This window comes from Arvicola amphibius, chromosome 17, assembly GCF_903992535.2.
Source record: "Arvicola amphibius chromosome 17, mArvAmp1.2, whole genome shotgun sequence".
Lineage (NCBI taxonomy): Eukaryota > Metazoa > Chordata > Mammalia > Rodentia > Cricetidae > Arvicola > Arvicola amphibius.
Window position 1 is genome coordinate 28,425,202 of NC_052063.2, and position 25,002 is coordinate 28,450,203.

The 25,002-nt window shown below is 41.6% G+C and overlaps 1 protein-coding gene across 3 annotated transcripts in view; it reads right to left on the minus strand.

Moving 5' to 3' along the window:
* Nucleotides 1-1,769: 1,769 nt before the first annotated feature.
* Nucleotides 1,770-25,002, minus strand: part of Lgr5 (leucine rich repeat containing G protein-coupled receptor 5) — a 148,788-nt gene continuing 125,555 nt past the window's right edge. For 2 of the 3 annotated variants that reach the window (XM_038314711.1, XM_038314710.1), the window contains 12 exons: nucleotides 23,631-23,699; nucleotides 22,599-22,670; nucleotides 18,500-18,571; nucleotides 18,270-18,338; nucleotides 18,059-18,130; nucleotides 13,522-13,587; nucleotides 12,240-12,311; nucleotides 10,311-10,382; nucleotides 9,176-9,301; nucleotides 8,075-8,220; nucleotides 5,689-5,772; nucleotides 1,770-4,311 (listed from right to left, as the gene is read on the minus strand). In XM_038314711.1, the coding sequence (XP_038170639.1) occupies nucleotides 3,224-4,311; nucleotides 5,689-5,772; nucleotides 8,075-8,220; nucleotides 9,176-9,301; nucleotides 10,311-10,382; nucleotides 12,240-12,311; nucleotides 13,522-13,587; nucleotides 18,059-18,130; nucleotides 18,270-18,338; nucleotides 18,500-18,571; nucleotides 22,599-22,670; nucleotides 23,631-23,699 (2,008 nt within the window). In that variant the 3' untranslated portion in view covers nucleotides 1,770-3,223. The remainder of the gene's footprint in view (nucleotides 4,312-5,688; nucleotides 5,773-8,074; nucleotides 8,221-9,175; nucleotides 9,302-10,310; nucleotides 10,383-12,239; nucleotides 12,312-13,521; nucleotides 13,588-18,058; nucleotides 18,131-18,269; nucleotides 18,339-18,499; nucleotides 18,572-22,598; nucleotides 22,671-23,630; nucleotides 23,700-25,002) is intronic. The other variant, XM_038314712.1, reaches the window with a different exon arrangement.

The window sequence follows — 25,002 nt, forward strand, 5'->3', positions numbered from 1 at the left end:
GCTCTCAAAAAGCCAGTACATGCAGTAGAGTAAAAAAACGGTGTCATTATCATTGGCTTCCCAGTCAGCCCTCATTGTCAGCCACATTCAGAGAGTCCGGTCTGATCATATGCTCATTCAGTTTCAGTCCAGCTGGCCTCAGTTCAAGACTTTTCTTTCTTCCTCCTTTCTCTCTCTCTCTCTCTCTCTCTCTTCTTTCTTTCTTTCTTTCTTTCTTTTTCTTTTTCTTTTTTTTTTTTTTGGTTTTTCGAGACAGGGTTTCCCTGTAGTTTCTAGAGCCTGTCCTGGAACTAGCTCTTGTAGACCAGGCTGGCCTCGAACTCAGAGATCCACCTGCCTCTGCCTCCCGAGTGCTGGGATTAAAGGCGTGCGCCACCACCGCCCGGCCTTTCTTTCTTTTTCAAGACAGGTTTTTGTGTGTGTATAACAGTCCCTGACTGTCCTGAAACTCACTTTGTAGACCAGCTTGGCCTCGAACTCACATAGATCCACCTGCCTCTGCCTCCTGAGTGCTGGGATTAAAAGTGTGCAAAACCACCACCCAGCACTGTAAATTTTCTTTAAGACCATTTTCATTATGGCCCGCAGGTTTTGGTAGCTGTGTTTTCATTCTCATTTAATTCTAGGAACTTCTGTTTCTGTTTCTGCAATAGGGCTTATGGTCCTAACTGTTGTTAGTTTGTTGGTAGAGCTTTTCTTTCTTTCTTTTGCACTTTTTTATTTTTAAAATTCAAGTCCTTGGTTTTCTCTCTATGGTGGCATTTGGAATGAAGTGGAGGACTAAGTCATAGTAGCCTTGGGATGTTATTTCCATCTGTGGGGCTGGTAGTTCAGGATGGGGGCTCTAGCTCATGTCTTATGAGGGTTGGGTGCCGTCCTGTGTTAGCTTGGGCCTCCTCCTGGATCTACACCTTTCGCTGTGGAACTCTGCACACAGCTGTGGGCTTTTCCCGTCATTAGATCCCATCCCTGCCCTGGGTCCAAAGCTTCTGCTGAAGCCACTACATGATGTGGGACTCCATTGGTATGAAGGTGTCAGATCCCCTGCAACTGGATCTTTAGACAGTTGTGAGCTGCCATGTGAGTGCTGGGTATTGAACCCGGGTCCTCTGGAAGAGCAGTCAGTGCTCTTAACCACTGAGCCATCTCTCTAGCCCCCAAAAAGCATAAGTTTTTTTTCTCTTTTTTGTTTTTCGAGACAGGGTTTCTCTGTGGCTTTGGAGCCTGTCCTAGAACTAGCCCTTGTAGACCAGGCTGGCCTTAAACTCACAAAGTTCCACCTGCCTCTGCCTCCCAAGTGCTGGGATTAAAGGCGTGTGCCACCACCGCCCGGCTAATAAGTTAATTTTATAGAACACTCAAGTCCATCCTCAATAATTTAAGATTTTTTTAAAAAATTAAGATTGGTTTGTTTTCACACTTTTTTTCTAATTGGATATACAATTTTTTTCTTATATTATTAAGAAATCTGGAACTAGTGTAGGCTGTAAAACCCAAGACAATAAATTACATCAAAGCCATGACCTATCAGCTACAGGGAAGATAATTTAGAAGCTAAAAAAAACCTTTTGATTTATTCTCAAGAAAGATTTATTTAAGATGAGTCCAATATAGCTAAAGAATTAGAGCACAAATATATAAAAAATATACACTAAAATGGAAAACATTAGGAGATCTTGCATGTGTCTGTACTATCAATCAACAGACTTGAAGATATTTTTGTTTTGCAAGTTGCAAATTTTATTAAAAATTTATTTTTTGCCCAGTAGAAAAGCAAATTTTGAGTCTATTTACAAGCAATATGTATTTACACATATTATATACAATTAATGCCTTTAAAGGAAATGGGCAGAGAAACAATATATTTGGAAGAATATGTCACTGTACATGGTTTATTATCATGTTCTTCAATGTCACTGCATCTTTGCTGTAGTAATAAATACAATTCTATATGTACACATCTCATAAAACATCTCATAAATGTATTTTTTTAAAAATTCCACATTAAAACATCTGATCAAAATAAAACATGCTTATATAAAAATAAATCTACCTAACAGCCTTTTGGTTTGGGTGCAATGAAGCGAAATGTAGGATCACAGAAGTTAAGAATAAACCCTTCCACTTTTCGAATTTAATAATTTGGATTAAAACATCTAACACCCATGTTAATATGGAAGAAACAGAGGAGTCATGTTCTTTATATCCGATGGTTGATCCAAAAAGGACAGATTAAACCAAACTAAGTAGAAAGAGAAATACCTTGCCCAGTTTCTGTTGAGTCCCAAGAGTCAGGAGGCACTGTTGCCTGAGCTACTACTCAGTGGCCTTATGGACATATGTCCTGCCTGCCTCTGAGTGTCTTACAATGCACAACTATCTGAGGCAATGATAAAACATCTTCCCCAAAGCATGCTCCCACTCAGAAACAAAGACAAATCCCACAATCGCTTACTAGGTAGGCCCACTGTGGGCAATGAACTTTCTGAGCTTTGGATACTGGAGATTTAAAAATGAATCAGATAAGTCAAATTTCTACCTATACATAACTGCTTTAGGAAAAATTTAATTTTCCTTTCAAAATACTTGTCACCAGTTTTATCAGGGGAAGATGCACTGTGTGCTTACTTATAAAACCCAGTATCTTAAATTGATGTATGAATGAATTAAAAATGTCTCACATTATTCATCCAGGAGACTGGTGTCTAGGAAGGACCTTTTCTGACCAAAGGACAAACACATCTTCACGTGGTCATTAAAATAAAACCCTGTGGACAATGTAGCCCATTTAAAAAAAAATCCATATATTGCCTTATAATGTTAACCTTCTCCTAAGGAATTTGTCAATTTAAACATACCCATTACATCACTCCACGAATCCCCCCACTACCAGTGGCCCCACCCCCAGTGGTTTATGCTGGTGGGTGTGGAGAGAATGCAATGGCAACTAGAGACTTTGTTTCTTTGAAGAGCATTTCGTCTGCTTTTCAGATCTAGGCTCATCTAAGTAACGTGACGAATAGCTGAACAAATTATACAAGCAGTGTTTAGACTTATACCTCACTCTCCAGTATCAGTTAAGGTGATTAGCTTTTCCATACTAACTTATAGACGTCTACTTGTGTTGTAAGCCGGGTTTCAGCTCAACTCTTCTTAGCTAGTGTTCTGATATAAATCTTCTTGCAGCTTTGCCACTCTGGAAAACAATCCTCTCCCATATTACCTAGAGGCACGGGACAAAGGCTACTGAGGAAAGATGACAGCTTTCCGTCATTGGGTAAGCTGGCGACGACCCAGAATCGGAAGGCAAGTCATAGGCTATGCTGGCATGCGTAAAGGCTACCAAGGCTTGGGTTGAGTCACATGACCGTTTTTCAACGTCGTCGGAGTTAATGGACAGCAGACTTGGGTGCTTTGATCTCGTCCAGAAATGGGTTTGCTTTCCTAGGCTGCCCATATCCTCCTTAAAATGGGGGTTGAAGACGATGTAGAGAAGGGGATTGAGGCAGGCAGGAAGCGGGATGATCACTAGAAGGATAAACTTAATTACCTCCGGACTGATAAATGTGAGGTTTAGCAAAGAGGAGAAGGATAAGAAAGCCACGGGGCAGTAAAGGACACAGTCGGTGAAGAGCAGCAGGGCAATGTGTTTTACCATAGAACAGTCCCAGAGATTCTCCAGGTCTCCTTTCTCCAAATTGCAGTAGAGCTTGGTATAGGCAATGGTCATTATGAGGAAACAGAGGGAGTTGAGCAAGACGAGAGCCACCATGTAGCCCGTGGTGCTGGGCTCCCCGAACGGCAAGGGCAGGCAGAGCGGCGAGGCATTGTACGTACTGCCACCCAGCAAGGGGACGGTGGCGATGGTCAGGGCCAACAGGACACACAGTAAAATGATCACCTTTAGGCTAGACAGGGGTGTTTTCATTTCAAACTTTGAAGCACATTTGACAGAAAAACCACGTTCCAGGGCTGCCAGAGTGAGCAGGAAAACGGACGATTCTGAAGCAAAAATGGATAAGAAGCCAACGATTTGGCAACCAATTCCATCTTCCCACCACGCGCCGTGTTGGGCAAAACTACCAAAAGTGAACGTATCCACCACAGCCAGTACAGCACTGGAGACCCCCATGAGCATGTTCACCACCGCAATCACCCCGATTAACAGTTTTATGGAGGAGATGTACAGAGTGGTTCTGAACACTGCTGACGTCACCAAGGCATTACAGGAAAGCGCCAGCACTGCTATGGTCCACACTCCGATTCTGATCAGCCAGCTCCCAAACAGATGGTCACAGGGCTTGAAGGGACCTGAGTGTGGGAGGAAGAGAGAGAATGTATCAGACTGGGCCGACAGACGGAGCAAACTTGCCAAGAAACGGAGGTCAGTAACAGCCGCTATAACTATGGTGCCCACATGGCTTGCTCCTATTTCTCAGACTAGTGTGAGGGGACCCCTCCCCCCCGGAGTTTCCACAGCACTGACCCATTGATGCCTGAGGTTTTTGTGTTCCCAGAGGAGATATAGAGAAATAAAAATGGAAAACTTCAGTCCTAAGGCAAGGCAGTATGGACAATGTGAAAAGCCAGACCACCTGGATGTCTCGCTAAGACCTTCAGAGTTTCTAGGGCTGCAGAGTCCAAGAAAGAGACTCCTAGGGAAATAGTTCATGTGAGACACAGTGTGGGGAGGAATGCTTGTTGACTGGAAATAAAACATCATTCATTGCCTTTCCCCCACTAAATTATCCACCTTTTTTTTTTTAAAAAAAAAAAAAAGGAATAGGACAATTTAATGAATTCAATATTTTTAAAACTCATCTTACTATTTGTTATCATTTTTTTGCTTGTTCTGGGGTTTTGTTTTTTGAGACAGGGTTTCTCTGCACCTTTGGAGCCTGTCCTGGAACTAGCTCTTGTAGACCAGGTTGGCCTTGAACTCACAGAGATCCTCCTGCCTCTGCCTCTCGAGTGCTGGGATTTAAGGCATGAGCCACCACTGCCCGGCTTTTATCATTTTTTTTTTTTTTTTTTTTTTTTTTGGTTTTTCGAGACAGGGTTTCTCTGCAGATTTTTTAGAGCCTGTCCTGGAACTAGCTCTTGTAGACCAGGCTGGCCTCGAACTCACAGAGATCCGCCTGCCCATAGCCCTGGCTGCCTGGGAACTGTGTTGACTAGGCTGACCTTGAACTCAATGATACCCACCTGCCTCTGCCTCCCAAGTGTACTACCGGTAGGGACTAAAAGTGTGTGCCACCATACCCGGCAAGGCCAGAGGCTTGAACATGTTAAATAAACCTTTTATTGTTGGGCTAAATTCCCAGACCCATGATTATTTAGAGAAAAGATCTAAATTATTAAAGAAATAATTTATAGATTATATAAAGCAAGACTATGGGGTACTATTCCTTGTTAAACAGCCATATTGCCTTCTAAATCATATATGCTTTTGAGTATGCGCCAACGCTTTAGTTTGTATTAACCTGAATCACGTTCCCCACAAAGTTCTACTTGTGAATGGAACGTGACTCTAGTGAATGAAGTTCCGGTTGTCAGGGACAGTGTAAACCCCCCCCCCCCCCCCCCCCCCGTGGCAGAGATTTGGCTTCTGAAGTGTAGCCATAGTTGTCTAAAGCCTCAGAGTCCACGTGGCCCTTGATACCAATGCAGTGTTGATGTCTCTCTCACCTGGAGAAGGGGAACACTGCACGGAAGGAAGAGCTTTCAGGTCTTCTTCGAAGTCAAGGAGGAAATCTTCAAGGTCCCGCTCATCTGCAGGGATGAGAAGACCTGGAGTGGTTAGTTCTCTCACGAGGAGAGACTTCGGTTCTCTCATGAGGAGAGACTTCGGTTCTCTCACGAGGAGAGACTTCGGTTCTCTCACGAGGAGAGACTTCGGTTCTCTCACGAGGAGAGACTTCGGTTCTCTCACGAGGAGAGACTTCGGTTCTCTCACGAGGAGAGACTTCGGTTCTCTCACGAGGAGAGACTTCGGTTCTCTCATGAGGAGAGACTTCGGTTCTCTCTCTCATGAGGAGAGACTTCGGTTCTCTCTCTCATGAGGAGAGACTTCGGTTCTCTCATGAGGAGAGACTTCGGTTGCCCGCAAGGCACGAACTGTCACACAGAGAAATGAGAGCAAGACTTTGCTGGAGGTCCCTTAGAAAGTCCCTTGTTGACATTCTATTCCACCTACTCTGGCAGTATTCCTGCACAACTGAGGGTGAGGAACAATGGACCCATACTCAGGGTAAAAGACCCAAGTCCCCCGAGTCCGCTGTTCCCTGGAGTCTGTGATGGTTCTAAGTTTTCCAGACCTAAATCCAGGATAGGAACCACATTTTATCCAGTTTTCTAAGGATTGGGGATGTTGCTCAGAGGTAGAATGTTTTCTTTGCATGCTCGAGGATGGAGGTTCGCTCTCCAGCACCCTCAGAAACTTCCTTTAAGGCAGAAGAGAAGAGAGAGCAGATCTCTAACACTAATATAACTACAGTACAAACGTCCCAGGCTGCTTCCTCTGACCACAAGATGGAAAACCAGTTTCTGTGTTCTTTGGGGGAATTCTGTATAACAAGAGACAAAGTAATAATGAGATGCTTGGTTTAGAAAACTATCTTTTAAAAAAGTTTTATGATTTAAACGCTTTTCCTAAAGATGCACATTTTCTTGGTTTTGTGTGCGACTTGGGCATGAGTGTGTGTGTGTGTGTGTGCATGCGTGAGCATGTAATCACTCAAAGGGACACATATGGATGTTGTTGGTAGGTGTTGCGATGCTCAATACCTTCCTTTTGTTACCTTCTGAGACATGGTCTCTCACTGACTGGCGCTCACCCATTCGGCTGGGCTGGCTGATTGTTAAGCTCTCATTGCTTCCTGCACCTCACAGTATTAAGATTACATGTGCTTGCTGACACGTCCCACTCTTGAAAATGTGGGCGTTGGAGAATATGAACTCAGATCCTCATACTTGTGCACCGAACCCTTTACTCACTCAGCAACCCCCCCCCCCCCCCAGTTTGAAAACATCACTATGTTTTCAAACCCTTTGCTGTTATTCCAATACACGGCTCATGGTTGAGAATCACTGATCTTGAAAACAAATTCCACGAAGGACATTAGCGCTATTATGTAGTCCCAGGGGCTGATGTAGTGTCTGGAACATAATGGACTCTATATTTTTAAATGTTTAATTTTTAATGAAGAAGCATAGGAGAGATTAGAGTTGATGGGTCAGGAAGAGCCAAAACTAAAAGAAGAAGAAGAGCAAGATGCATGCTGGGTGATCTAAAGCAAACCAACAAACAAGGCTATAGCTCCTCAACTGATAGGCAAGGGGAAAAGTTAAGGGAACTTGCAGACAGGTTGGATTACACGTTGGAATCAACAAATCACTAAGGCCCTAAGAACGAGAAGCTATTCTGTTAGACCTTGTGCAAACTCGCAAGGTTGGCAGGGAACGGAGGGGGTGCTGCCCAAGGCGCCGCTTCATCCCCACAGGTGTGGAGGAGAGAGATTGCTTTCTGTTTAAGTAACGTCTTCCTGCGAGGAAAGCCGAAGCTTTACAGACATGATCTCACCTCACCCTCCTGACAGATACCCCTGTGGGGGACTAGGAGAACACGAATTAGAATTAGTTGGTTGAGAAGCTGAATTCTTAGGTCCTTCTGTTCGAATATGGAGGAATTAAAAATGTCTGTCTACCCACCCCACCCCGCCCCCTACTCTCTCCAGGTCAGGAAAATAAGCGTGGATTTTTTCTCTTTTAGAGAAAGAAGTGCAGAAGGATATTTGAAAAAGGATAAGATCCTCTAAAAAAAAGTATGGAAATACTGATATAGTAATCACCTTTGAGGGCTGTGTATGCTAAGGAAGATCTACTTATAAATAAAAAGGCCAGGAATTCGTCCACAGAATAGACGGCAAGTCTTTCTGTCTTTTTGAGTCTTTACAAAGTAGCACGAACTCTGCATTTGCTGGGCGCTCACACGGAGACTCCTGAACTTTCGATGGTCTGTTTAATAACTTCGAGACCTTTCTGCTTGCAATTCCCTTACCACCGCAGCTCTTACCTGGAACTTGCAACAGCCCAGCATCTTTCTTAGGAAGGTCATCCACACTGCTGTTACCACCTTTACTCCACTGATTAGAACCTTTATAGACATTCTCACACGCTCCAAACGCACAACACTGGTAAGCGTAAGGCATTTCAATAATCCTTTAAAGAAAGGAGGCAAAACAAGAAAAAAAACAACCATCTACTTAAAAAAGATGGGTCATGAAATATAATGTTTATCTTTTCATGCGGTGATTCTCCTTTTGGAGTTTAGCCTAAATAAATAATCCAAAATATGTGCTATTTGAATAAAGGTGTTCATTCCAGTGATACTTGTTACCGCAGTCATTAAAATTTACCGTCATGAGATGTTTATAATTGTGGAAGTTGAGTGATGTGATTTAAATGATGGAAAATTTCCATAATGAAATGGTTTTAAAATGAATGGGAGGGAAATGAAGGCAACGTTATGTCAAGTAACCAAAATATATCGTAAATTTTTATGCATATATAGATTCTAATAACTTAGGTGATGTGAAACATAGTCTAGAAACAAACAACACGAAGATGCTATGTAAGGTGGCATTTTGAAATGTACTTTTCTCTCTTTCATACTATCTTTTGGGGCTTTATTACTTTTTTGGCTTTAAAACCATGCAGACAGTATTGTGGCTTAAGACATATATATGTATACACAGAATCTTTAAAGCACTCCTTTATTGCTAGTAAGCATATAGCAGGTTTCCTCAAATGGGCATTAATTCAGTACATTTTATTGCAACATATGCATGCTAGATGAATTAAAAATTGTAAACAGGAGTGCAATAATGTTACAAGGTTATTTAATTACACGGCCTAGTGTATATCCTGTGGATCAATGCTTTTCAAGTTCTTTCCATGAACTCTGATTCCAGGAGGCATCTCTGAAAGGAAATGGGCGCAGGAAGACAGGCTCCCACTTCCGGCTTGTCCTAACAGTGTTCCAGGGGTGGGGACGCAGGGCATGAAATGCAATTCAAAAGGGTCTCATGACCTCATAAATTTAGCAACCACTATAACATGTCTATTATTCTGCATGACCACAAATGTATCTCATTAGTTTCAATGACAAACTCACTTGAGCTCTGGGAAGTTTGCAGATGGTATCAGGCTCTGTAAGGCACGATTTCCTGTTAATTTTAAGTGAGTTAAACCATGTAACCCAGTTACAGGGAAAGACGTCAGGAGGTTGGAGGAGAGGTCCCTGGAAAACATCAAACAATCGGCTTTTAGTGCCTACATTAGCATAAAATGTCTCTGTTTACAAAAGCAGTCTAAGGATGCTTAAACTGAAACTTCTCAACAAAAACTTCTGAGCAGAGTTCTTACTCTTAATGGTAAAACTCGCCGTTTGGATTTCAGCTTCGGATGGCTTTTCTATTTATAATCACAGCTGGAAGATGACACATTTTATTTTAAATTTTTTATGATTTATTTATCTTTATTTTGTGTGCACTGGTGTGAAGGTGTCAGATCCTCTGGAACTGGATTTTCATGGCAGTTGTGAGCTGCCATGTGGGTGCTGGGAATTGAACCCAGATCCTCTGGAAGAGCAGTCAGTGCTCTTAACCCCTGAGCCATTTCTCCAGCCCCAAGATGACACATTTTAAAGGCATTAAAATTGTTCTGTATTCGGCTGGGCAGTGGTGGCTCACACCTTTAATCCTAGCACTTGTGAGGCAGAGGCAGACAGATCTCTGTGTGTTTGAGGCTAACCTGGTTTATGGGGTGAGTTCTAGTACAGCCAGGGCTACACAAAGAAATCTTGTCCTGAAAAAAAAAATTGTTCTATATTTTGCCTCATTTTGCCCAGTGGGAACAACTAAAATCAAGGGGGAAAATGCATTTATTTGAAAAGTGATAGGAATGACCAGTGAAAAGTTTAGGGGTTTCCTTCCTTCTCCCCTCTTCTGTCAGAATAAATGCTTTGTCAACTTATTCCATTCTGTCTGATTTCTCGGCAGAAACGAACAATTCCATTTGAACAAGCAGCCCCGGCTATAACTCGGGTCTCCAGTCATCCACATAAGGGCTCACACGGCCCTGGAGAAGATAGGCATCTTCCCTGGCCAGGGCGTAAGTCTAGCAGTGGAGAACACAGCGCTGGCTGCGTGTGCATTGGGAGTGACTTCAAAAAACCGACATCTTCACTAACAGATAGACGGTCACTGATCACTGAAAGACATCGCGTAGACGAGAAATGCAGTACTCACAGCTTTATTAGAGACGGCAATGTAGAGAATGCGCTGGGGTGGATAACGGCAATTTTATTCCAAGCCAAGTTCCTGTTTTTTTTTTTAAAAAAAGAGAAGATTATGTTTAAAAGAACACATGACATCTTATTGTATGTATCCAGTCTCTACACAAATTTAATTACCATTCTATTCCAATGAGGAATAGATAGCTCATCAAATTCTCCTTCAGATAAAGATGTAGTGGGCATAAAACGACAAAAGATAGAGCTTTCAATCGATCCTATTTGAAGTAATCAGGTAGATATTTTAGTTTCCATTTTCTTCTTGCTAACAAGGTTGACTTTATCACGGATGTAAAAATTTATTATGGATTTTCTAAAACGAATGAAGATGGAGGACCAGGAAGAGGCAGACATCAGAGTCTGTTCCTCTGACTGGAAAGAGTATTGTGAATTATGAAATGATCCCGGACACACAGTGCAACTCAACCGACAATCTGTGCATGTCACCTATTATATATGGCAAATCCTGGAATAGACAGAGGTGATTTCAAGAAAATTCCCAGTATAAGACGGCAACAAGTAAACAGCTGACTGGGATCTAAGTAAAATAGGAGAAAACGTTAGAAAAAAGCAGGGGAAAATATTTTATAGAGAATGAAATCTACTGCCATACATAACTGACAAAGTGAAAATAATTTAGAAGGAATAAAATCACTAGCAGGAACTTCTCCAGATAATTCACCAGAGACAAGAACTGATGAATTATCTGAGACAAGTTCATTTTTAAAAATGAACAATGAATTTAAGACTCCCCCTGCCACTTCCTCTCTCCCTTTCTTCCTTCCTTGCTACTGGGGACCAAAGCAAGAGCCTTGTAAATGTTTGAAAGGATTCTTCTACTGATGTTTTTTAAAAATTCTTTATGGTTTATTTAACTTTATTTTATGTGCATTGGTGTGAAGGTGTCAGATCCCCTGGAACTGGATTTTCAGACAGTTGTGAGCTGCCACGTGGGTGCTGGGAATTGAACCGGGTCCTTGAGAAGAGCAGCCAGTGCTCTTAACCGCTGAGCCATCTCTCCAGCCCTGACATCTTATTTTTTTTTTAAAATGCCTAAGACATTAAGGTAAGTAAGAAGTGGGCATCTGAGAAAATTGAAACTGATACGAGTCGATGTTTCCCAGGTTCAGATAAGTGTACAACATGTGCCCTGAGCTATTCAAGTGAACTGAATTCATAGAACAGTTACGTTCTCGTTGGAAAGGTTTTTGAAAGGGAATCTTCCTCCTTTTACACGAACGTGGAGGTCAGAGCAGGATCTCAGGTATCTTTCCACAAACGCTGTCCACCACATTTTTTGAGACAGGGTCTCTAATTGGCCTTATTTCACTAGGCTAAGTTTGCTGATGAGCGAGCCCCAGGCTCCACCTGCCCTATCCTCCACACTGGGATAACGTGTGTGTGTGTGTGTGTGTGTGTGTGTGTAACTCTCAGGCTGCAGACAGGGGCATTACCCAGTCTTTGAGCAGGTTAGCCTCTTTTCTTTTGCATCAAGAGTACATTGTAGAGGACTGGTTGAGAGCATAATCACAAATTTATTACTTTGACTTTTAATTGTTTTAAACTTATATTCTGAGAGGGTCTTATTACATAGCCCTGGCTAGTCTGGAACTGGTTGCAGACCAGACTAGTCTCAAACTTACAAAGATCTACTTGCCCATCTTACACATACTTTGATTAAAGATGTTCACACTATGGCTGGACACAACTTTACTACTTCTAACTATTTTTCTGGAAATTATGAGAAGCAAAATCCTTTTACTATTTAAAAATAGAAAACAAACCTACAGTGGCCCAACAGTAAGAGCACCCAGTGAAATAAAAATCATGGAGGTTCAACAGAGAGAAATCTTCAGCGCTGTGGGGTATGGGAGGGGGTACTCACAGAGATCGAAGGTTAAATAGCTGCTCAAAAGTGCCACCTTTAACTTCATATATTTCGTTATGTCGCAGGTCACTGAAAAGAGAGCGTTCCAAAGACTGACATCAGCGTTAATGCTTCCAATAAACTTCAGAGAACTTTTTACCCTAGGATTGCGTGCCCTTAATCAAAGGAGCGGAGGAAGTGTGTCTAGCTCTCAAACACAACATCATTTTTTTTGTTTACTAAATAACACTGCAATATTTTACATTCTCTCTGTCTCTCTGTCTCTGTCTCTCTCTGTCTCTCTCTTACACACACACACACACACACACACACACACACCCCAAACAAAACCCCAAACCAACAATACAAAGAAACTTTTGAGGACACTTTCTCTCCCGGAGCCCTTGTTGTGTTCACTAAAGGTCTTGAGAAGTGTCAAATTTATTTTTAATTATGTATCTGTGTATGGGTATGTGCATCTGAGTGTTGCTGACTCCTCGGGCCGGTATTGCAAGTGGTTGAGAGCTGCCCAATGTGGGTGCTGGAGACCAAACTCTGCTTCCCTGAAAGAGTACTAGGTGCTCTTACCTGCAGAGTCATCTCTCCAGCCCCTCAAAACTTTACATGTTAGGAAAGGGATGTATGTTTTCTTCCTTCATCAACCAAAGGCAGTGAGAGAAAAACTAAGTGTGAAATGAAGGGTGGTTGATAAGCAAAGTGTGGCCACAAAGCAATGTGGCTAATGTTTTGTGGAGGAAGTAGTTTTAAAAGAGGGATTCCAAAGGGCATAAGAAGTGTCCACGGCACCTCAAGTGACAAACCTGTCATCATGAAACAAACCCAAGTCCTGCCGTATTCAAAAGTAGCACCGCTCATTGGAAGGATGAGTTTTGTGGTGTGTGTAAAGGAAGAGAATTTAACCCGTATGGCACACACCTGTAACCCCAGTCCTTGGGAGGCAGAGATAGAAAGGCACTGGAGGCCATCAGGCCAGCCTGGGCTACGTGAGACCTTGTCTGCACGAAAGAGGAAACATGGGCTCAAACTCACCCATTTCCCCATTACACTTGAGCTGGGAAAAACAAAGGAGAAGAGCAGATGTCTAGCGACCCCTTTGTTCATCCTTGGATGAGCAAAGCACTATTTCCCACCTTTCTGGGTACTCTCCACCCCTCACACTGTGTGTGCGCGTAAGAAGGAGAAATGCCAACGTGTTGCCAGCGAGTAACCCAGGACCCTGAAAAATGCGAGTTTGGGCTTTTGATTTTGTTGGGTGACTTAGAGACTTTCAAAGACGTACATTTTCTGAAGTTTTTGGCAGCCGGACAAACTGGGTAAGTCTTCAAGCAGGTTGTAAGACAAATCTCTGAAAAGGCGAGAAAGAGAAAAATCTGTTACGCACCAATCTTAAGGAAACACATCTTCCTCTCCTTTCCCCTCAGGATGATATGCCCCTCAAAGGTAGACTCTGGACAACTCCACAGCCCTGACATGCGGCAGGTAGACACAAGCATTATTGGATTAGGCAAAAGGTTCAAATATTCACTGAAATGTAACTGGTCTACTTCTTTAATTGATTTAAATAATTTACTTAATGAATTTATTTATTTTGTTAGTGACGAGCTGCAGTGTTCCAGCTCCTATTTTACTGAAATGAGTACAGATTAAATTAAATAACTGTACCCCGTCTCTGGAAGCTGCTATTTCTCTACGCCTAACACAAGTCATTGCTGGTTCTTTCCTAATCAACTTAAAAACCAAACCAAACCATTCAAAACATAGCACTAACTTTGAAATCAATCACCACGAGGGGGGAAATCTAAGAGAGGTTTCAGCCAAAACTCAACAAATTACAGAATAACAAAAACATCTGGACATATTTATACTATAATATAACTAATCTAAAACAAGCCATGGTAATTTGCAGAAAGTTTTTAAAAAAAGAAAGAAAGAAAACTGGTAGATAGAGTAACAGAAAGGTAAAAAAAATCTTGTCTCATGTTTTAAAAGTTATCAACTAATCAACTAACCATTTTCATGCTTGATTCTAATTCTTAAAACCATCAAAACAACTGGGAAAAAAACCGGTAGTATTTCCTAAGAGGCTTTTCAATTATTCTATCCTTATAATTGACCAATTTATCCTTCATTTCTTGAATGAATGGGTTTTAGATAGGAAGTGTTCCATTATGACATATAAATGATTCAAATGAAGCTGTCTCTGAGTGCCAGGACTAAACACCCTTTCCACTAAACAAACAAGAAATAAACTCACTAAAGTGAACAATGGAAAAACCTGTACCTTTATGCAAAATATGCCTGTTTAACAATATGCCATGTAGTTTTGAAAAGTAGTGACTATATGAAAACGGACATATATATTATTATCAAAGATGATAATGCTTTGATCCATTCATTGCTCCAGGCTGCTCAGGGAGCCTGTCAATTTTTTTTTTTTTTTTAAATTTAAGACAGGGTTTCTCTGAAGCTTTGGAGCCTATCCTGGAACTAGCTCTTGTAGACCAGGCTGGTTTTGAGCTCACAAAAATCCGCCTGCCTCTGCTTCCTGGGTGCTGGGATTAAAGGTGTGCGCCACCACCGCCCAGCACTTGTTATTTCTTAGGTTTATATTGTGCATCCCAGGCAGGCGTTGAACTTGGGTTCTTCCTTCCTCAGCCTCCCTAGGCACTGGGATTACAGGCTGAACTATCAGCATCCCCCAGCTGCTTCTCATTCTCACATACATTTGAGTACGGAGTATATAAAACCTTCTACACAAGAACATAGTATTACATTTCATCCAACTTTTACTGAACGATTTCAGGGTGGCTCTGGACCAAGCATTTCATGTGCAGAGGTACTGTGTTTATAGCTTTTTTTTTTTTTTGGTTTTTCGAGACAGGGTTTCCCTGTAGCTTTGGAGCCTGTCCTGGAACTAGCTCTTGTAGACCAGGCTGGTCTCGAACTCACAGAGATCCGCCTGCCTCTGCCTCCCGAGTGCTGGGATTAAGGGCGTGCGCCACCACCGCCCGGCCCCGTGTTTATAGCTTTACTTAAACTTTATCCTGTGACAACCTTATACCAGTGACACTGTGGGTGTCCTCATACAGAAAGGAATGACCTACAGCTAGGAAGTGGAGACCACACATTTAGCCTAAATAGTGGACTAGGCTATTTCTGTGACGTAAGGTAGTGGCAATAAACATTCACAATGAAATCTCATATGCTAATGGAACAAACCCCAGGATGGTAGCTCTCACAACAATGCTTCCAAAAGACCCCACAGTAGAGATCAAGGTCCTGGGTTCTAGTACCAAACTTAATGAGTTTCTCTTGGTTAATATGGTGGCCTGAGCACTGACTGATTTTCTTTTTCTTTTTGGTTTTCTTCTTAGAAGTTACCTGCCTTATCTATTTTTCAAAAATGTCATGAAGAACAAATAAATATTATAGGTGGATCATTGAAAATGGCACGATACTATAATTAATTCATTTATGTATGCACACACAATTCAAGTCCCAACAAGAAGGAATAGTGTCTTTTCTGCTTGTTTACTTGCTTGAGACAAACTTATTACATAGGATTGCTTTGGAACTTCTCTGCAGCCCCAATTCGCCTCCAACTGGTGGTCTTTTTAAATGTCTTTCCTTAACACTGGGGCTATAGGCATGTGCTACCATGGCTGGCTTAAAAGTTTTATCTGGGGGCTAGAAAGATGGTTCATTAACGTGATCGTGACACAGAAGCAAAGCAGGAGAATTCCTGGGCTTTGCTAGCCAATGAGTCTCGTTTAGTGAGGAGACCTTGTCTCAATAAAGTAAGATGGAAGGGTTGGCTAGGTGTCTCAGCGGGGAAAGGTAGTTGTCCTCTGAATGCACATTAGAGAGACTTGCCTGTCATAAGTTGTCCCTTCATCTTCATATATACATACTCGGTGGCACACATGTGTGTGCACACAAGCCTACACACATACATAAATATAAATAATTTAAAAATATAAGATGGGGAGTGACTGAGGGGGAGCACCTGGTGTTGACCTCTGGCATCTCTATGCATGTTCGTGTGTGTGTACACGCATGTACACCTGCAACCACCACACCCCCCAAAGAAACAAAAGTTTTCAGAAAGAGTAATGAGAAAAGTATGGAAAAGTTAATACTGACCAAGCAAGCACCTACCACATCCTAAACTCTGTTCTAAGGGCTTGATATGTAGTCATTTAATCCTTAGGATTACTGTCCAAAGGAAGTGGCTCACTCGTTTTATAGACGGGGAAACTGAACCCCAAAAGGAAAAAAAAACTAGCTGGAGATAATGTACTACTTTCTTGGGAACTTGGAGTTGAACCAGGAAACCATGCTCTGGAGCCTTTGCTCCTAACTGTTTTTCCAAGCGGCTTTTATTCATCTACGAAGTTCTGGACCTGGCTGTTTACTGTCCGTTCCCTATGTAGCCCAGAAAAGATGGACCTGATTTAAACCCTGGCTCCCCTACCGACCCCCTACAGTATGTGAAATCCCTCTCACGGTATTGATCCATGTTAGCCATGAAAATCAGTAAGCAGAAGACAATAGATGTTTTCGTGTACCCTCTACGAGTTTCATTAAAAAATGGAAATATAGGCCTGGAGAGATGATTCAGGGGTTAAGAGTACCTGCTGCTCTTGGTGAGGACCAATACCTGAGGCTGTCATCTGACCCCATCATACATGTGCTAGGACATTAGTCTGCCAACACTTATTCATGTGAATATGCTCATAAAAGATAAAAGTAAACAAAAAATTGTGATGCTTTCTTGCAGTGAGACTTTAATAAATAAAATGTCCTTGATTCCCAATTCCTTTGTCTGTAGCTACACTTTATAGGGAAACGTGGGTATAAGGACGAGGCTTGTTTTGTGTGCCCTCCTTCAGACATGTGCGAGTGACAGAACCTTCTGTGTGCACACCATGGCGCTGGGCATCTTCCAGGACAGGGTAGCCTGGGGACGATGAGTCATTCAGCAGAGAATCCCATACTACACAGCATCGGCATTGTATGCTGGTTCTGCTGCTAAGAGGAGCCTATGCTGAAACGGCAGGCAGCTGACTGTGACGGGTGTCCATTCCACAAGAGGAGAACAGTTTTATAAGGGAGTGAGGCTCTTTTTAATAACAGTCCCAACGATGCTAAAGAGTACTAGAGGGTTGAGTGGAGTAACCAGAAACACGAAAGCAGAATGCTAACACAAGGCTATTCAGATCTCTATAAACTAATTTTTATGAAACATGGGAAAGGCAGAAGCAAGATGAGATCTGAGTCAACAGAAACAGCATTCAAGCTGATTGACTACCGGATGGAACATTAGAACACACTATCCATAGCTGCACCAAAGAATGTTTAGTCTTCCTATCAGGGTCAGTGCCTGTTTGATAATTTTATTTTTTTATTTTTTTTTTATTTTTTTATTTTTTTTTGGTTTTTCGAGACAGGGTTTACATTAATATTGGGCTGTTGATCCATTATGCTATCTTGTTCTACCCTACAAAACCCTTTAGAAGAGGAAATGCAGTTTTTTTTTCTTTTGGCGTGTTTACATTCATTTTCTGAAGGGAAATGCAAGCCAGCTACAACACTAACAGGCAGCTGTTAGCATTGGAAAACAAAGATACGCTATCACAGTACCAGGGTTATGGCTGAGAGCCTGGCCCAAAGGAGGCAAAGGAGGAGCTATGACCTCCTGGAGACCTGCAAGCAAAGAACTCCCATTTCCAAAGACTGTTGAGATACTGTCTGCCATTTTCCCCCTAAATGAAAGTTGCCTGTTTATACAACATTATTGTCTTACTGATACGCACAGCACTTGGAGATTCGGTAACTGATCACAGACGGTCTGAGGAAGAGATGAGATCTTTGCTCCAGTTAAAGTCCTGTTAAAACACAAGCCAGACACAATTCTTTCGTTCCCACATCATGCAGTGACATGTTTTGATTCACGGATGTTGAGGTTGATCAGTCCCAAAGTGAATGCGTGTTCCGGGCGAAGTTAGGGTCTGCTCAGATACTTACAGACTCTCCAGGTTGCCAGTTCCGGTTAAGTCAGGAAATTCAGTAATTTGCGAGGCTCCATTCAGAGTCCTAGGAGAAATACATGAGTGTTATTTGGAGACGGTTCTAGAAAGGGATTATTTTGACTATCATTTTTTCCCCAAAGTATCTTAAGTTCTACCATTCATTTGGTCTTTGCAGCAATACTACAGGTTGGGTGGTGGCGACATTTAAGAGAAGTAGACACTTACAGTGTTCTTAGTTCAGGTAAATGTTGAAAAGCAGATATTCCAACAAATTGGATGGGATTGTCATAGAAATGTCTGAAAAATCCAAACACCAATGTGTTATAATAAAGCTGATGGCCAAGAGAATATGTTTCAACAAATATTCTAAGTGCATCCATTGCTTTTACTAATTACTTAACATCCCTCTCAGTTTCAAGTGAACATCTCCCATTTTAAGATTGTTGATATATTTACTGGTTTCTTTGCTTATTTGATGTGCATGCTATGGTGTCTGTGTGGGGGTAGGAGGACAACCCCTGGAAGTGCGTTCTTACGTGGGGGTTAGAGGATAAGCTGTGGGTGTGAATTCCCAACATCAAACTCAAGTTGTTAGCCTGAACCCTCTGGACCATCTCATTAACTAGCTTTAGGAGATCTGGGGTAAGGGATCCATACAATTTAAAGGGAAGAGACTTGGGGGGGGGTAGAGGAGGATTGAGAATAAAACAGAACGACAATGTGTGAAGATGCCGTGGCAAAACCCATCCTGTGTATGCTAACCTACAAGATTAATCAAAAAGAAAAAAAATTAAAGTTTGGACATCAGAGCTGGTATGAATGATAGTTACTAAGTAGGAAAGCACATGAACTGACTAACTGTACTTACAGATTTTGTTTGCCTGCATCACTGAATACTCACTCAGTAACAAGGCATAACTCAAGTTGCAATTCAGTCATCTATCTGTCTGTCCATCCATCTGTCCGTCTGTCTGTCCGTCCGTCCGTCCGTCCATCCACCCATCCATTTATCTATCATCTATCTATCTATCTATCTATCTATCTATCTATCTATCTATCTATCATCTATCTATCTATCTATCTATCTATCTATCTATCTATCTACCTATCTATGTTTATGGAAGGTTCTATCTGCTGGTTGAATATAATAACCATAACATCTACAAAGGACTTTTCACATTGTTGAGAAGAAGTGATATACTCTGGAGTTTATCTAATGTAAGAAATTTCTTGAATTCATCATGGCTCTAAAATGTGAGGCATTATTAAAACTGAAAGAATATTTTGTATTATAAACCTTCTAATGCAATCAGAATGTATTTGAACTGCTTTATTAATGAAGCCCAACGCATATTTCTTAGCTGAGGCATTGGGATAGTTCAGGTAAATACAATAAATCCTTAACCAGTGTCTACTATGCTAAAAAAACTGCGAAGTAGATATTGCAGAAATTTAAAGATTTGCTCGTTAGAGAAGCTGCCACTGGAAATGATTCTAAATGCTTGAGGTTAAAGAGGAACGGAATGGCAAAGTATTCCCGCCTAGAGGAGCTTAGAATCTGGTGGGCATAAGGCAAGAGGCAGCACATGGCCTTCTATTTGACAAAGCAACTGACCTGCACAACTCGGATCTAGGGTGGAGGTACTATTTTCTTCGTGCTCAGGTGAGAAAATGGAGGCTCAGATACCCAGGAAAGCTTGTTATCACCCAGATCCTCCATTTAAGCTAAGACAATAATGAGTTTGGCTGTAGGGCTTGGGCTACAACCGTAAATGCTAATGCAGCGCAATATCTCACATAGTTGGTGACCTAGCACACCTCCATGCTTTGGGATCCTATCCCCTCTTTCCCCTTAGGATTAGACAATCATTAAAAGAACTGCAATGGGGGTGGGGGAAATCTTGGTTGAACATGATCAAAATACATTACATATGTGCATGGATTTTTTTTTGAAAGAATCGGTGAAAGAATTTATTTATTTTTAATATTTATTTATTATGTATACAATATTCTGTCTGTGTGTATGTCTGCAGGCCAGAGGAGGGCACCAGACCTCATCACAGATGGTTGTGAGCCATCATGTGGTTGCTGGGAATTGAACTCAGGACCTTTGGAAGAGCAGGCAATGCTCTTAACCACTGAGCCATCTCTCCAGCCCCCCGGTGAAAGAATTTAAAAAGTGACAACAGAAATACATGGCTTAAAACGGAGCTTTCCTCACGGCACGCCTTCCTTGACTCTATCATATACTTATCGGCACATGATGACATTCAAACACATGTGCAAAGATACATACACTGGGCAGGGATGAATGTATGTGCTTGCATGTGAAGGGAGAAATATCCCAACTGCAAACACAAGACTCTGGGGTTCTCTGGGGGCAGTCCTCTCATTTATTGGGGGGAAGGGTAAAAAAAAAACTATGAAGTGTCGTTAGAAATACATATGAAAGGATTCCAATCATTGTAGTGCAGGGATGGAATCTTTGTGCTTTACAAACACAGCTTAGGTAGCTGGGTTATGGCATTGTTGCAAAGAGTTTTTGGGAAATAGGAAGTTGGCTGTGGAAGACTGTGAAAGTCAGGTAAGGAGCTTGTATTCAACCCAAATTGATGTCTGCTTCCATCCCTGTCACCATGGAGAGACAGGGAGACCTGCCTCATCTGCACTAGTAAATGACTAATGGCTAACAGAAGAGAAGTAATGGCTAACAGAGGAGCTGGGGAAGTGGGGATCAAAAGAGGGTACGGGGTTGGAGATTGCAGAGGTAGAAATGAGGGTTGGGTCATCAGCTAATGGGGCTTGGAGCAAAACGTACGTAGAGATTACTGTGTTGGAAAGGCTGGTGGTGATGAGAGACGGAACCCGGAAACCCGTGCGTGGGGAAAGCAGGAGGGTGAAGAGAAAGTTGGCGGCACCGTGCAAAGAGGAGAGGTCTCCAAAGACCGCACGGGCTGTCACTCAAGTGCATTAACATGCCAAAAGAGCGATTAAGAACCAGTCCGAGGGCTGCAAGAGTCTCAAAGCCAAGGCAATTCACTAATCTTTTAATATGTAAATGCGCTCTAATGAGGACTAATGTTTATCCGGCAATAGAATTCAAAGCCTTTAGTTTGCCAAAATATTGCCAGGACATTTCAGAAGTGATGAATGGTTTTGTTTGTACGAGTTTTAGCTGCTCCCCACCCCCAGCTGTCCAGGCTAATTGGGGCTCTAGCTCAGTTGCGACAAACTGCCACACGGTTTCAGAAAGTCTCTCTTTAAGTTAGCACAGGAGGAACGCCTTAGGGCCAGACTCAATGGTTGCCTTTGCTCACCCTCTCTATGAGAGATCTGAGACCCATCACTAAGGTCAATTTAATTCTCTAAGCTTACCTGGACAGGTATCTATTACCTAAAAAAAAACCCCAACCTAGTAATTACACATTTTCATTTTCTTAATGTTGACACATAATAAAGTTTTATTAATGTTGTATTAAGTGTGAAATAAAATTATTGGTACTTTGCGATTATAAATTTGTTTTATTTTTTTAAATATTTATTTATTATGTATTCAATATTCTGTCTCTGTGTATACCTGAAGGCCAGAAGAGGGCACCAGACCTCATTACAGGTGGTTGTGAGCCACCATGTGGTTGCTGGGAATTGAACTCAGGACCTTTGGAAGAGCAGGCAATGCTCTTAACCACTGAGCCATCTCTCCAGCCCTGTTTTATTTTTTTATAATACATGAAGTCCTTGTAGTTCCCATTCTAGAATACATGCACCTTTCTAGAATTACATTCCAGTTTAGTCTAAATGTGACTCAAGACTGGGGCTTGTTCACAAATAGACAGAGAACATAAATTCCTTCCATTAAACGCTCACATCCAGCAATTTAAACTAGAGGTAAATTGGTTGCAAAGATCCCCCCTTTTGTATATAATATGCTATTTTTTTTCTAGAATCCGGGGGTTGAATTCCTGAATGACTAAGTGGCCTGCCATTGATGCTCTAAAATCAGGTTTATTCCTTGCAAAATATGGGTAATCAAAAACACTTAGAGGACCAGCTGTGTGTCTTGGCAGCTGAAGATGGAGACTGCAAGCCAACAGACACCTCAGATCGTGAAAGACGAATATTTAGCATATTTCAGTGTTTACTTGAAACCTGATGAACTGTATCAATAAAATCTGGTGAAATAAAGCACTTCTGTACAGATTTTTGCACTGACTGAGACAAAACCAAGGCAAATTAGCGTTAATTTGCATTATATTTAAATACGCAACACATTTAAAACTGTTAAATGTCAGCAAGAAGGAAAAGGAGTACAATGGCCACTTACATTGTGATAAGAGAAGGGTTGCCTACGAATGCTTTCTCAGGTATTGACCTGATGTTGTTGCTGTGGAATCCTCTAGAAGAAGAGAAGAATAATTATAGAAAGTCACGTGTGTGTGTGGGAGGATTACTTAATAGCTCCCTTTGCCCTACCAGTAACTATAATCAACATCTCTAGTAACCAGAGTACATGTTAACACCTCCCTGCATGGTGGAATGTGTGTGTGTGTGTGTGTGTGTGTGTGTGTCCTCATTTACTACAGAGGAGCAAAGAAAATCACACACTCTCATCTCCTAACGGTGCTTTATGGAAACAGGATGTTACATTATGAAAGGAAAATCCTTTTGTTGCTATCCAGTAGAGGATTGTGGCACAACAGCTTGAGTGCGAGCTATCTTTGGAGAGAAGATTAAGATGACTCTGTTTGAAGCCAGAGAGAGGAAAACTGAGTTAAGCTGCCATGAGGCAGAGATTTAAGGAAGCTCCTTACAAGGGAAATGTTTAGTGGGTCGTGATAATAAATTGATTGCCCCTGTCAGGACCAATAAAATCTGAATGGCAGAGAGGCAGAGTCAAGGATCTTTGGGTTTTGTATGACTGTGGCTGTATGGAAGTTAGGAATGACATCTATTGCTATAAAGGGACAAAATTTTATTCATACGATTCTATATTTATGCAGCTCAGAAATTTCTAGATTCATAGAATTAACAAATAGCTAAATTCTATTATAGTTGTATTACAATTATACAAAGAATAAAAGTGGTACTAGAATATATATCACTTAGGAAAAATGAAAGCATATGGGTTATATAGATATAAATGATGCGTTTTTATATATAAACAAGAGAGGCAATTTATAAATTAAAAAGTATGATTTTTTTTTGGTTCTGGAAATCAATTAAAATATACTTCAAGTGTGCCAAGCCATTACTTGTATAAACAAAAATTTCAGCCATTATGTGAATAATTATGTCAATTTTAAAATAAATTTACAAAGAGTAAAAGTTCATTCATTAAACTTGCTTTAATACTTACAGTTCTTTAAGGTTGGAGAGTGTCTTGATTGCAGTGGGGAATTCATCGAGGTTATTATAATTTAAGTCTCTAGAAATGAATAAATGGTGTTTTCAGCATTTCATCTAAAACTTCTATTTCCTCAGTGTTCATACAAGTTAAGTATTCCAATGCACCCATGTCATAGATGGAAGCTCCTTTGCTTTCTCTTTCAAGACATGGTTTATTGGCTGGCTGCCAGCTAATACTTTAAAAACAATTTACTGTATTTTAGCATGTGTGCATGTGTGGAGCACACATGCATTTGCATGTATGTGTGTTTGTATGTATGAGCACCAAGCAGGCTTGCAGAAGTAAGAGAACAATTTTGGAGACCTAGTTTTCTCCTTTCATTGGTAGGTTCCAGCGATAAAACTCAGCTAACCAGGCTGAGCTACAAGTGCTTTAACCTGCTGAACCATCTCTAGAGCTTTGACCACCAATAGCCTGAAAACGTCTGATTTACAATAATCATGACACCAACTAACAGAAATTTCAAGCTAAGGATCAAGGGTGGCGGGTCATTTAAAACAGGGAGGGACCTGTATCCGCTTTAACTTCCAAGGAGGGGTGATGCTTGCTTGGTGGGTTCTGACTACTCCCTGATGGAGTTCTTCCCTGGATCCTGGTTCATAGAATTGCCAGCTGGAGTTTCCACTCTTCAGTCCTGGGACACATCCCCTTTCTTGTTTCCTCGGTCCTATTTAGGACGTGGGACATGAAAACTGCCCTGTTCCTGGCTCCTGCAGAGAGCCTGTGTCTCACCCAGCCTGAAGTCTGGTGTAGGAGGGCCTTCTGTATTTGTATTGCTTTCATTGGTTGAATAGACTGTCTTGGCCTTTTGATAGGGCAGCCCTTAGGTGGGCGGAGTAGACAGAACAGAATTCTGGGAAGAAGGGAAGTGTGGCAGACACCATGAATCTCCTGCCTGAGACGGACATAGGTTAGACTCTTGCCGGTAAGCCACAATCACGTGGTGATACACAGATTTAATAGAAATGGGTTAATCAAGATGTGAGAGTTAGCCAATAAGAGGCTAGAGCTAATAGGCCAGGCAGTAATTTAATTAATACAATTTCTGTGTGATTATTTCGGGTAAGCTAGCCAGGAGGGATGGAACAAAAGGGGCCCCACGCTCCTATTACAGAAGTCCAGGGCAAAATGTGTTTGGAAAGGTTTATGTGATACACAGTTCTCTTAGCAAGGACATGTAGTCTTGAGCTTCCCCAAGGTCGTACATGATCAACTCAAGTCCTGCATTTGTTTTGGTCTGAGAGGCAAAGCTCTGTGTTATCCCTCATACAGAGAGATGGAAGGGTCAGAGAAACTCAAATCATTAATTTCTCTATTTGTA